This window comes from Bombina bombina, chromosome 10 (assembly GCF_027579735.1).
Source record: "Bombina bombina isolate aBomBom1 chromosome 10, aBomBom1.pri, whole genome shotgun sequence".
NCBI classification, from domain to species: domain Eukaryota; kingdom Metazoa; phylum Chordata; class Amphibia; order Anura; family Bombinatoridae; genus Bombina; species Bombina bombina.
The window spans coordinates 132,096,793-132,111,387 of NC_069508.1; the positions used below are offsets into that span (position 1 = coordinate 132,096,793).

A 14,595-nucleotide genomic window follows, 5' to 3' on the forward strand; every position below is an offset into this window, starting at 1 on the left:
TGCTGGGTACCTTATAGATCTATGTGTCTATGTTCTCTAGAATTAAGCAATTGTACCACCATATCCTTATAGTCTAGGTAAGAGAGCACTGTATGTATTATGTATGAATATATGAATTATTATATTATTGATGTTTTGGGGCAACATTGTATGATTTATTATGGATATGATATATTACTCTAGGGATCCTTAAGCTAAGGTAGTTTGATCCCTCCCCTCTTCTTCCATCATTTTTATTTTTCATTATTCATTATACTTGATATACAATGGCAAATGTAAATTCAGGTGTTCATAATTAATTATTTCTCTCAATTTTATTTACGCTACTAAGTATAATAAACACAGCAGTAAGAATAAATGTTTGTAATTAAATTGTATACACATTTATTGAAAATTACACAACATATTAATCCAGATAATGATATGATATCACTGTTGTGTGTTTAATTACATACTTAATCTGTGAGTAACATAAAGGACAGTTCTGTATAGCGTTAATGTTAACAAGACCCTTGTGCCTTAAATCTAACTGTCCAATCAGAGTGTTGGGCTGTGACTTTAAATCCGAGTGTAACCATATGTTTTTAATGGCTATGAGTGCGGTGTTAAGCCGAAACGCGTCAGCCTATTGATCTGGCACAATGACGGAATAAAAGCTATGTTTTATTTTACTCTATTATCTCCCGGCATTGCTTTATTTTGGTTTCTGAAAACAGTTTACCCTCACAAGATTGAACATATTCATTTATTTCCCATAAATTGATCATGATTTGAATTTCTACAAATGTAGAACATGAGAATAATGTTATATACTATTTATTATAAACTAGAAATTGGCATCTTTTTGTATGTGTGAGAAAATACTCACAGAGCAAATGTAGACAGAGAGACTTGGAAAAAAGTGGAAGGGGTGAAATGATCTACAAAAAAATCTGAAGAAAAGTAATTTTACCATAGCTAAAAATGAGGTGCTCAGTATTATTCATCCTAAAACTGATGTTTGTGAAAATTGCACCTACGTAAAACCTACCCTTATAATACATCCTAGCTTATATTAACATTTTGCTTATTTACCTTACATAAAAGCGATTGTGCTTCATAATATGCAAGGATGGGCCCTGTTGACTGGTAAAATGTCTGCAGTCTCCTCTTGATGGACTCAGCACTCACGTCGTTTCGCTGATTACTTCTGCTTCTCTTTATGAGACGTTGGGTCATGGATTCTGCAGAACAGTCCAGGAAGAGCACAATGTTTGGCTTGCAGAACTATGGAAAGGAACATTAAATAATTACACTGGAGCTCAGATAATTACATGGTCAAGCAAAACAATTAAATGTTCTTAACTCATAAGTAGTCAGCATGTAGGATATATTGAATATATTCAAATGAAATATGTTTTAAAACTATAATACTTAAACAGGCACAATGTTATGGCATTCTGGTTGAAGTCTTCTTGGGCCACGATTATAATATCTATACATTTTTGTATATAGAGATTGTCTGAGGAAGGGAATAAGGTCCCTGAAACATCACTACTTTTCTTATAAACACTGATTTTGTTTCAAAGTTTCTGTAATTTTCATATTTTATCTGGTTGCACAAAAGCCAATTAGAGACTTTTATTATGGGACCTCTTGAAAATCAGTCCATAAAATAATGAAATACTTTACAGCATGTTTGCCCTAAGTACTCCCAAATGCAACTTATAAATATTATTAGGTTAAAAGAATAAGAAGCAATTGTGCCACTTTATCTATATATACTCTGTGTGTGTGTGTGTATATATATATATATATATATATATTCAAAAGACAAAAAGTCTATATATATATATATATATATATATATATATATATATATAGACTTTTTGTCTTTTGAATAAATGTATTTATATTTGAAAAGAGTGCTATAATCCCTTATAAACATGAGTTTCAAAAAGAAAACATCACTTTATTTCAAATAATCAAAACATCACAGTAAGGAGGAAAAGGAGCACAATTTTGTTGGAAAAAAAGAGTTATATTGGATTACTAAATTGAAAACAAAGACGCCATATGGCTTAAATCAGGAATAGGACATGAGTTATTTTGTTGAATAATCATGAGAAATACTAATATCCCCAAGGAGTGCTTGATTGATATCAGATACTTTATAACATTCATAATATCAATTTTGAATAAAATTTAGTTTTTTTAAAAAATATGGAATTCTTTTCACCTTACCATGTTATTTTAAAGGATGAATTTACTTATTCAAATTTTTTTAGTTTTGTCTAAAATGGATGTGAATGGGATAATTATCAAATATTTTGCTCTAAATTACGAAGCTTTTTGGAATGCACTGTTTGCTCATGCATTCAAATAGCTTAGATATGTTAAAATGATTACTGTTAATGTTTTTATCGACCATTGGTCCTTTAAATACTGCTGTGAAGCACGAAATGCTTAAAGGGACACTAAACCCAATTTTTTTCTTGAATGATTCAGATAGTGAATGTAATTTTAAACAACTTTTTAATTTACTCCTATTATCAATTTTTCTTCGTTCTCTTGCTATCTTTTTTTAAAAAAGCGGGAATGTAAAGCATAAGAGGGGTTATGCTTGCTTGTTGGTTTGCTAAGCAAGTAGTATCCAGGGTGCTGAACATAAAATGTGCTGGCTCCTAAACTTTAAATTCCTGCTTTTTAAATAAAGAAAAATTGATAGTAGGAGTAAATTAGAAAGTTGCTTAAAATTGCATTCTCTATCTGAATCATGAAAGAAAAAATTTGGGTTTATTATCCCTTTAAGGATATTCCTCCTTCCTGTGATGTTTTAATTATAGTATTTGGATTAAAGTGAGGTTTTATTTTTGGAACTCCTGAGTGTGGCTGTAATCTTTGTGTATGCCGCTCGGTGTGCACCACACTTCAGTGTCTGTGACGTGCATTCCCTTTACTTTACCCGCCCTTGTCTTGTATTGCTGGCGGTATCCAAAGGAGGACCTGGTGCTGCATTATTTGTTAGTTTACTTGCTGTAATCCCTTACTTAATTTGCTTGATTTATTATGGTTGTTCCTAATCTTCCCTTATTTTTGTAATTTATATAAACTAGTTTAAGGGTCTGCACCACATAGTATATATGTTAAATATTAAAATGGAGCTGAAATTTTGATTTCCCACACACTTTTTTGAAATTATATATATATTTTTTATGGTGTATTAATGAGAAGTGAGGGCCAGGGAATCCTTTCCCTTTTCTATCATGTCCTTTATCTTTTAACTATCATTTCTCTTTTCCTTATATGGATTTATATATATATATATATATATATATATACACACACACACACATACACATGTATGTATGTATAAATACATACATATATATATATATATATATATATATATATATATATATATATATATATATATATATATATATACACAAAAAAGTCCAGAAACCCAGCACACACTTCATCAATTCAGCTCCCAGGGTGCCTGCCAAACGTTAATACAACAAAGTTCCAAGAAAGCAAGCACTCACTGGTGTTTTATACAAAGCAGATTTTACTATGTACAAAGCATATAGTTAACATTTCTTTCATGTAATTAGCAAGAGTCCATGAGCTAGTGACGTATGGGATATACATTCCTACCAGGAGGGGCAAAGTTTCCCAAACCTCAAAATGCCTATAAATACACCCCTCACCACACCCACAATTCAGTTTTACAAACTTTGCCTCCGATGGAGGTGGTGAAGTAAGTTTGTGCTAGATTCTACGTTGATATGCGCTCCGCAGCAAGTTGGAGCCCGGTTTTCCTCTCAGCGTGCAGTGAATGTCAGAGGGATGTGAGGAGAGTATTGCCTATTTGAATGCAGTGATCTCCTTCTAAGGGGTCTATTTCATAGGTTCTCTGTTATCGGTCGTAGAGATTCATCTCTTACCTCCCTTTTCAGATCGACGATATACTCTTATATATACCATTACCTCTGCTGATTCTCGTTTCAGTACTGGTTTGGCTATCTGCTATATGTAGATGAGTGTCCTGGGGTAAGTAAGTCTTATTTTCTGTGACACTCCAAGCTATGGTTGGGCACTTTGTTTATAAAGTTCTAAATATATGTATTCAAACATTTATTTGCCTTGACTCAGAATGTTCAACTTTCCTTATTTTCAGACAGTCAGTTTCATATTTGGGATAATGCATTTTGATTTGACCATTTTTTCTTACCTTAAAATTTGACTTTTTCCCTGTGGGCTGTTAGGCTCGCGGGGGCTGAAAATGCTTCATTTTATTGCGTCATTCTTGGCGCGGACTTTTTTGGCGCAAAAATTCTATTTCCGTTTCCGGCGTCATACGTGTCGCCGGAAGTTGCGTCATTCTTTGACGTTATTTCGCGCCAAAAATGTCGGCGTTCCGGATGTGGCGTCATTTTTGGCGCCAAAAAGCATTTAGGCGCCAAATAATGTGGGCGTCTTATTTGGCGCGAAAAAATATGGGCGTCGCTTTTGTCTCCACATTATTTAAGTCTCATTTTTTATTGCTTCTGGTTGCTAGAAGCTTGTTCTTTGGCATTCTTTCCCATTCCTGAAACTGTCATTTAAGGAATTTGATCAATTTTGCTTTATATGTTGTTTTTTCTCTTACATATTGCAAGATGTCTCACGTTGCATCTGAGCCAGAAGATACTACAGGAAAATCTCTGTCAAGTGCTGAATCTACCAAAGCTAAGTGTATCTGCTGTAAACTTTTGGTAGCTATTTCTCCAGCTGTTGTTTGTATTGATTGTCATGACAAACTTGTTAAAGCAGATAATATTTCCTTTAGTAAAGTACCATTGCCTGTTGCAGTTCCCTCAACATCTAAGGTGCAGAATGTTCCTGATAATATAAGAGATTTTGTTTCTGAATCCATAAAGAAGGCTATGTCTGTTATTTCTCCTTCTAGTAAACGTAAAAAATCTTTTAAAACTTCTCTCCCTACAGATGAATTTTTAAATGAACATCATCATTCTGATTCTGATGACTCCTCTGGTTCAGAGGATTCTGTCTCTGAGGTTGATGCTGATAAATCTTCATATTTATTTAAAATGGAATTTATTCGTTCTTTACTTAAAGAAGTTCTAATTGCTTTAGAAATAGAGGATTCTAGTCCTCTTGATACTAATTCTAAACGTTTAGATAAGGTATTTAAAGCTCCTGTGGTTATTCCAGAAGTTTTTCCTGTTCCTAATGCTATTTCTGCAGTAATTTCCAAAGAATGGGATAAATTGGGTAATTCATTTACTCCTTCTAAACGTTTTAAGCATTTATATCCTGTGCCGTCTGACAGATTAGAATTTTGGGACAAAATCCCTAAAGTTGATGGGGCTATTTCTACCCTTGCTAAACGTACTACTATTCCTACGTCAGATGGTACTTCGTTTAAGGATCCTCTAGATAGGAAAATTGAGTCCTTTCTAAGAAAAGCTTATCTGTGTTCAGGTAATCTTCTTAGACCTGCTATATCTTTGGCTGATGTTGCTGCAGCTTCAACTTTTTGGTTGGAAACTTTAGCGCAACAAGTAACACATCGTGATTCTCATGACATTATTATTCTTCTTCAGCATGCTAATAATTTTATCTGTGATGCCATTTTTGATATTATCAGAGTTGATGTCAGGTTTATGTCTCTAGCTATTTTAGCTAGAAGAGCTTTATGGCTTAAAACTTGGAATGCTGATATGGCTTCTAAATCAACTTTACTTTCTATTTCTTTCCAGGGTAACAAATTATTTGGTTCTCAGTTGGATTCCATCATTTCAACTGTTACTGGTGGGAAAGGAACTTTTTTACCACAGGATAAAAAATCTAAAGGTAAAAGTAGAGCTAATAATCGTTTTCGTTCCTTTCGTTTCAACAAAGAACAAAAGCCTGATCCTTCATCCTCAGGAGCAGTTTCAGTTTGGAAACCATCTCCAGTCTGGAATAAATCCAAGCCAGCTAGAAAGGCAAAGCCTGCTTCTAAGTCCACATGAAGGTGCGGCCCTCATTCCAGCTCAGCTGGTAGGGGGCAGGTTACGTTTTTTCAAGGAAATTTGGATCAATTCTGTTCACAATCTTTGGATTCAGAACATTGTTTCAGAAGGGTACAGAATTGGTTTCAAGATAAGACCTCCTGCAAAGAGATTTTTTCTTTCCCGTGTCCCAGTAAATCCAGTAAAAGCTCAAGCATTTCTGAAATGTGTTTCAGATCTAGAGTTGACTGGAGTAATTATGCCAGTTCCAGTTCAGGAACAGGGGATGGGGTTTTATTCAAATCTCTTCATTGTACCAAAGATGGAGAATTCCTTCAGACCAGTTCTGGATCTAAAAATATTGAATCGTTATGTAAGGATACCAACGTTCAAAATGGTAACTATAAGGACTATCTTGCCTTTTGTTCTGCAAGGGAATTATATGTCCACAATAGATTTACAGGATGCATATCTGCATATTCCGATTCATCCAGATCATTTTCAGTTCCTGAGATTCTCTTTTCTGGACAAGCATTACCAGTTTGTGGCTCTGCCGTTTGGCCTAGCTACAGCTCCAAGAATTTTTACAAAGGTTCTCGGTGCCCTTCTGTCTGTAATCAGAGAACAGGGTATTGTGGTATTTCCTTATTTGGACGATATCTTGGTACTTGCTCAGTCTTTACATTTAGCAGAATCTCATACGAATCGACTTGTGTTGTTTCTTCAAGATCATGGTTGGAGGATCAATTTACCAAAAAGTTCTTTGATTCCTCAGACAAGGGTAACCTTTCTGGGTTTCCAGATGGATTCAGTGTCCATGACTCTGTCTTTAACAGACAAGAGACGTCTAAAATTGATTGCAGCTTGTCGAAACCTTCAGTCACAATCATTCCCTTCGGTAGCCTTATGCATGGAAATTCTAGGTCTTATGACTGCTGCATCGGACGCGATCCCCTTTGCTCGTTTTCACATGCGACCTCTTCAGCTCTGTATGCTGAAGCAATGGTGCAAGGATTACACGAAGATATCTCAAACAATATCTTTAAAACCGATTGTTCGGCACTCTCTAACATGGTGGACAGATCACCATCGTTTAATTCAGGGGGCTTCTTTTGTGCTTCCGACCTGGACTGTAATTTCAACAGATGCAAGTCTCACGGGTTGGGGAGCTGTGTGGGGATCTCTGACGGCACAGGGAGTTTGGGAATCTCAGGAGGTGAGATTACCTATCAATATCTTGGAACTCCGTGCAATTTTCAGAGCTCTTCAGTTTTGGCCTCTTCTGAAGAGAGAATCGTTCATTTGTTTTCAGACAGACAATGTCACAACTGTGGCATACATCAATCATCAAGGAGGGACTCACAGTCCTCTGGCTATGAAAGAAGTATCTCAAATTTTGGTTTGAGCGGAATCCAGCTCCTGTCTAATCTCTGCGGTTCATATCCCAGGTGTAGACAATTGGGAAGCGGATTATCTAAGTCGCCAAATGTTGCATCCGGGCGAATGGTCTCTTCACCCAGAGGTATTTCTTCAGATTGTTCAAATGTGGGAACTTCCAGAAATAGATCTGATGGCGTCCCATCTAAACAAGAAACTTCCCAGGTATCTGTCCAGATCCCGGGATCCTCAGGCGGAGGCAGTGGATGCATTATCACTTCCTTGGAAGTATCATCCTGCCTATATCTTTCCGCCTCTAGTTCTTCTTCCAAGAGTGATCTCCAAGATTCTGAAGGAATGCTCGTTTGTTCTGCTGGTAGCTCCAGCATGGCCTCACAGGTTTTGGTATGCGGATCTTGTCCGGATGGCCTCTTGCCAACCGTGGACTCTTCCGTTAAGACCAGACCTTCTATCACAAGGTCCTTTTTTCCATCAGGATCTGAAATCCTTAAATTTAAAGGTATGGAGATTGAACGCTTGATTCTTGGTCAAAGAGGTTTCTCTGACTCCGTGATTAATACTATGTTACAGGCTCGTAAATCTGTATCTCGAGAGATATATTATAGAGTCTGGAAGACTTATATTTCTTGGTGTCTTTCTCATCATTTTTCTTGGCATTCTTTTAGAATACCGAGAATTTTACAGTTTCTTCAGGATGGTTTAGATAAGGGTTTGTCCGCAAGTTCTTTGAAAGGACAAATCTCTGCTCTTTCTGTTCTTTTTCACAGAAAGATTGCTATTCTTCCTGATATTCATTGTTTTGTACAAGCTTTGGTTCGTATAAAACCTGTCATTAAGTCAATTTCTCCTCCTTGGAGTTTGAATTTGGTTCTGGGAGCTCTTCAAGCTCCTCCGTTTGAACCTATGCATTCATTGGACATTAAATTACTTTCTTGGAAAGTTTTGTTCCTTTTGGCCATCTCTTCTGCTAGAAGAGTTTCTGAATTATCTGCTCTTTCTTGTGAGTCTCCTTTTCTGATTTTTCATCAGGATAAGGCGGTGTTGCGAACTTCTTTTGAATTTTTACCTAAAGTTGTGAATTCCAACAACATTAGTAGAGAAATTGTGGTTCCTTCATTATGTCCTAATCCTAAGAATTCTAAGGAGAAATCATTGCATTCTTTGGATGTTGTTAGAGCTTTGAAATATTATGTTGAAGCTACGAAATCTTTCCGTAAGACTTCTAGTCTATTTGTTATCTTTTCCGGTTCTAGGAAAGGCCAGAAAGCTTCTGCCATTTCTTTGGCATCTTGGTTGAAATCTTTAATTCATCTTGCCTATGTTGAGTCGGGTAAAATTCCGCCTCAGAGAATTACAGCTCATTCTACTAGGTCAGTATCTACTTCCTGGGCGTTTAGGAATGAAGCTTCGGTTGACCAGATCTGCAAAGCAGCAACTTGGTCCTCTTTGCATACTTTTACTAAATTCTACCATTTTGATGTGTTTTCTTCTTCTGAAGCAGTTTTTGGTAGAAAAGTTCTTCAGGCAGCGGTTTCAGTTTGAATCTTCTGCTTATGTTTTTTGTTAAACTTTATTTTGGGTGTGGATTATTTTCAGCAGGAATTGGCTGTCTTTATTTTATCCCTCCCTCTCTAGTGACTCTTGTGTGGAAAGATCCACATCTTGGGTAGTCATTATCCCATGCGTCACTAGCTCATGGACTCTTGTTAATTACATGAAAGAAAACATAATTTATGTAAGAACTTACCTGATAAATTCATTTCTTTCATATTAACAAGAGTCCATGAGGCCCGCCCTTTTTTTGTGGTGGTTATGATTTTGTATAAAGCACAATTATTCCAATTCCTTATTTTATATGCTTTCGCACTTTTTTATCACCCCACTTCTTGGCTATTCGTTAAACTGAATTGTGGGTGTGGTGAGGGGTGTATTTATAGGCATTTTGAGGTTTGGGAAACTTTGCCCCTCCTGGTAGGAATGTATATCCCATACGTCACTAGCTCATGGACTCTTGCTAATATGAAAGAAATGAATTTATCAGGTAAGTTCTTACATAAATTATGTTTTTCGGGCCATAGCCCATCTTCAGACATACAAAGTACAAATTACTTACCACCTACCTAAGTGCTACCATTACTTCCCCAAGTGCAAACGCTCTGCCACATCCGGAAACCGTAAGGCCCCAACAGCGCAACTGCGCATGCGCCAACGAGACTACGGGTCTACCTCTGGGCCAACGTAAGAAAAAGTAAAGTTAAAAACAACAATGAACTTACGATACTACACATACACGGTAAAACTGAGTACAACTGAGTAATACAACCGAGTATTACAATATTATTAGATCATTTGATCTGTATGGTAACTCAAACTGACAAGGCAATCAATAATAGACCACATATGCTCCAAAAACGAGCAACCCGGTCCATTAAAGATATCATACAGATTGGCAGCAAAAATCAATATGGCATTTGAGCAAGATAATCAAACAAATTACTGGAATAATATGGTGTACATACACATAATAATGCATACACACAAAGTGCATGATAAACATATACCTATGTGTGTTATGTGAGACATATATAAATGGGCACACCAACTAACCAGAAAAAGGGGAAAAGGCATAATTCATGAACAAACTTGACCATAAAGCACAGATTACCACTGATCAGCTAGTGTACATTCATGCATGATAAACATCACATTGTGCACGTTATATACAAATGAGCACACACACTAACCGTGAAAGGACTACCCACCGCCAAATCCTAATGCTCATGGATACAATCAAAATTCATGGTATATATTACTACCTGAAATTCAAACACTGACTATATGCAGACTTTATAAAAGGGTATTACAAAAAGCAATGAAGATCAAAGTTAGTATTTACGCCCCTGGGTATTAGTGTCTCCAAGGTGAAAATCCATTTGGATTCCCTGTGGAGAAGCATCTTAGCCCTATTCCCACCCCTCGCAGGAGCTGGAACATGATCAATAATCATGTATCTCAAATCAGAGACACTATGATTATAAGACAAAAAATGCCATGCCACCGGCTGTTCAGAGCTACCAATGCGGAGAGCGGTACGTATGGCCGACCTATGGTTGGCCATGCGTACCCGTAGGTCATCCTGGGTCTTACCCACAAAGAACATCCCACAGGGACAATGAATCATGTATATTACATGTGTAGTGGTACATGTGACCCTGTAATTGATGAAAAAACGTCTATTTCTCCAGGGGTGTACAAAATATTTTCCCTGGGACAACCCATTACAGGTCACACAACCACTACACCTGTAACACCCATTTTTTTCTGAACCCAAAAAGGTTCTGTTGGTATAGATGTGTTTATTATCAGTACGTAGTAATTGATCACGTAGTGATCTCCCTTTTCTGTACCCAACCACGGGGCTCTCAAAATCTTTAAAAGGTAAGGATGCATCAGTTCTTATAATGTCCCAATTCTTCTTGAGGATAAGGGGTATTTCCATTTTGTCAGGTGTAAAATCTGTTGAAAATATTAGTCTCTTATTGACAGAGTCTTGCTTCTTCTTCACTAATGCCTGATCCTGTGTCAGGGAAAGGGACTCATCCCGTGGCTCACGTAGAAGATTATCACCATATCCCCTCTCCTTGAATTTGTGATACATCTCATCCAGTTGCTCAATCTTCTTGATTGGATCACTGTTATTCCTAACAACCCTTTTAAATTGAGATTTAAGCCAAGCCCTTTTTAAAGTGGGGTGATGACAGCTTGTAGCTTCCAACAAAGAGTTGTGGTCAGTAGCCTTGTGGAATAGTGTAGTGTTTATTCTGTTGCCTACTTTAATTAATCTCAAATCTAGAAAATCAATGGTGATATTGTAACAGTTCATTTTGAACTTCAAATTCTGGTTCTGCTGATTTAGTAACTGTAGCCATTCTCCCAGGTCCTGTCTTGAACCACTCCACACTAGTATAAGATCATCTATATACCTTTTAAATAACGTCACCCTAGGATCCTTGAATGCCGTTGTATCTTCTTCTTTAAAACATGCCATGTACAGGTTGGCATACAATGGGGCCACATTTGAACCCATCACTGTACCGGCAATCTGAAGATAATAGCTGTTTTCAAATTTAAAGTAGTTATACTTCAAACAATACTCAGTGATATCAAGGATGACATCAATAGGAGGACCGATATAAGGAGACTGGAGCAATTTTCTCCTAATAGCCGCCAACCCTTCACTGCCAACCCTACGTCGTATCCGACCAAATTGGCCCAGGAATCTAGACACTGTTGATAGCTCAGGCAACAGCAGTAATGAAGAGGCACCATTGGGTGCAACACCCCGTGTGGATAACCAAACTCCCCATGGCATGGTCACCCGTTCAAAAAACTGGTATGGAAGAGGCCACACCCAAGAAGAGGGGGGCAGAAGTGTAAGAGGAAGACCACCGCAGTATTGGCGGAGAAGGTGATGGATGACATGATCATTAATCTAAGTAGTCACCAGGTCACCAACCCTGAGAGAAGTGTATTAACCAAGGGACTAAAATTTATACCAACTAAACAGGCTGATGATTTTTCCATACAGGTGGATCTCTATAAATTTAAGAGACAACTGGCATTGAAAGAATACTTTGTTTCAAGTGAGAATGCTCTGGTGGGGTTGAGAAAGAAAGGACAATTTGATACAAAAAGCAGTAACCCTAGTATCCATACCTTTTCTAGAGTGGTGGAACAGGAAGTAACTGATAGTATACATGCCAAATCTAGCATTCAGAGAAATAATCTAAATAAACAAGAGAGAATGGCATTGAAAAGCCTTAGGGAGAATAATCAACTAGTTATCCGTGAAGCGGACAAGGGCGGTGCTCTGTTGTTGCAGGATTATAAGGACTATAGGAAGGAGATTTTGTCCCAGTTGGGTGATACACAAACATATCGTAAATTGGATGGAGACCCCACTAAAGAATTTAAGAAGCAAGTGGACAGCTATATCAAGACGGCTGTGGAATCAAATTGTCTCTCCAAGAAGCTTGGCGAATATATGATGGTCGAGTTCCCCATCACCCCGATTATCTATACAGTTCCTAAGGTGCATAAAGATCAGAAGCATCCACCGGGATGACTTATAGTATCCTCTAAAGGTTCCATATTACAACCAATTGCCACCTACTTGGACACTATGTTCCAACCATTGGTATATAATAGCTTATATACCGTCATTCCGCACAGTGAAGGGTTGGCGGCTATTAGGAGAAAATTTCTCCAGTCTCCTTATATCGGTCCACCTATTGATGTCATCCTTGATCTCACTGAGTATTGTTTGAAGTATAACTACTTTAAATTTGAAAACAGCTATTATCTTCAGATTGCCGGTACAGCGGTGGGTTCAAATGTGGCCCCATCGTATGCCAACCTGTACATGGCATGTTTTGAAGGAGAAGATACGACGGCATTCAAGGATCCTAGGGTGAAGTTATTTAAAAGGTAAATAGTTGATCTTACACTAGTGTGGAGTGGTTCAAGACAGGACCTGGGAGAATGGCTACTAAATCAGCAAAACCAGAATTTGAAGTTCAAAATGAACTGTTACAATATCACCATTGATTTTCTAGATTTGAGATTAATTAAAGTAGGCAACAGAATAAACACTACACTATTCCACAAGACTACTGACCACAACTCTTTGTTGGAAGCTACAAGCTGTCATCAACCCAGTTTAAAAAGGGCTTTGCCTAAATCTCAATTTAAAAGGGTTGTTAGGAATAACAGTGATCCAATCAAGAAAATTGAGCAACTGGATGAGATGTATCACAAATTCAAGGGGAGGGGATATGGTGATAATCTTCTACGTGAGCCACGGGATGAGTCCCTTTCCCTGACACAGGATCAGGCATTAGTGAAGAAGAAGCGAGACTCTGTCAATAAGAGACTAATATTTTCAACAGATTTTACACCTGACAAAATGGAAATACCCCTTATCCTCAAGAAGAATTGGGACATTATAAGAACTGATGCATCCTTACCTTTTAAAGATTTTGAGAGCCCCATGGTTCAGTACAGAAAAGGGAGATCACTACGTGATCAATTACTACGTACTGATAATAAACACATCTATACCAACAGAACCTTTTTGGGTTCAGAAAAAATGGGTGTTACAGGTGTAGTGGTTGTGTGACCTGTAATGGGTTGTCCCAGGGAAAAAATTTTGTACACCCCTGGAGAAATAGACGTTTTTTCATCAATTACAGGGTCACATGTACCACTACACATGTAATATACATGATTCATTGTCCCTGTGGGATGTTCTATGTGGGTAAGACCCAGGATGACCTACGGTATGCATGGCCAACCATAGGTCGGCCATACGTACCGCTCTCAGCATTAGTAGCTCTGAACAGCTGGTGGCATGGCATTTTTTGTCTTATAATCATAGTGTCTCTGATTTGAGATACATGATTATTGATCATGTTCCAGCTCCTGCGAGGGGTGGGAATAGGGCTAAGATGCTTCTACAGAGGGAATCCAAATGGATTTTCACATTGGAGACACTAACACCCAGGGGCCTAAATACTAACTTTGATCTTCATTGCTTTTTGTAATACCCTTTTATAAAGTCTGTATATAGTCAGTGTTTGAATTTCAGGTAGTAATATATACCATCAAATTTGATTGTATCCATGAGCATTAGGATTTGGCGGTGGGTAGTCCTTTCGCGGTTAGTGTGTGTGCACATTTGTATCTAACGTGCAGGATGTGATGTTTATCATGCATGAATGTACATTAGCTGATCAGTGGTAATCTGTGCTTTATGGTCATGTTTGTTCATGAATTATGCCTTTTCCCCTTTTTCTAGTTATTTGGTGTGCCCATTTATATATGTCTCACATAACACACATAGGTATATGTTTATCATGCACTTTGTGTGTATGCATTATTATGTGTATGTACACCATATTATTCCAGTAATTTGTTTGATTATCTTGCTCAAATGCCATATTGATTTTTGCGGCCAATCTGTATGATATCTTTTATGGACCGGGTTGCTCGTTTTTGGAGCATATGTGGTGCATTATTGATTGCCTTGTCAGTTTGAGTTACCATGCAGATCAAATGATCTAATAATATTGTAATACTCAGTTGTATCACTCAGTTGTACTCAGTTTTACCGTGTATGTGTAGTATTGTAAGCTCATTGTTGTTTTTAACTTTGATT

At 37.4% G+C, this 14,595-nt stretch overlaps 1 protein-coding gene across 1 annotated transcript in view; it reads right to left on the reverse strand.

Annotated features, from left to right (window-relative positions):
• The window catches only part of AK5 (adenylate kinase 5), an 809,863-nt gene that overhangs the window by 45,663 nt on the left and 749,605 nt on the right, over nt 1-14,595 (reverse strand). Inside the window, exon 15 of the mRNA XM_053693336.1 lies at nt 1,075-1,257. Coding sequence (XP_053549311.1) covers nt 1,075-1,257 — 183 coding nt within the window. The remainder of the gene's footprint in view (nt 1-1,074; nt 1,258-14,595) is intronic.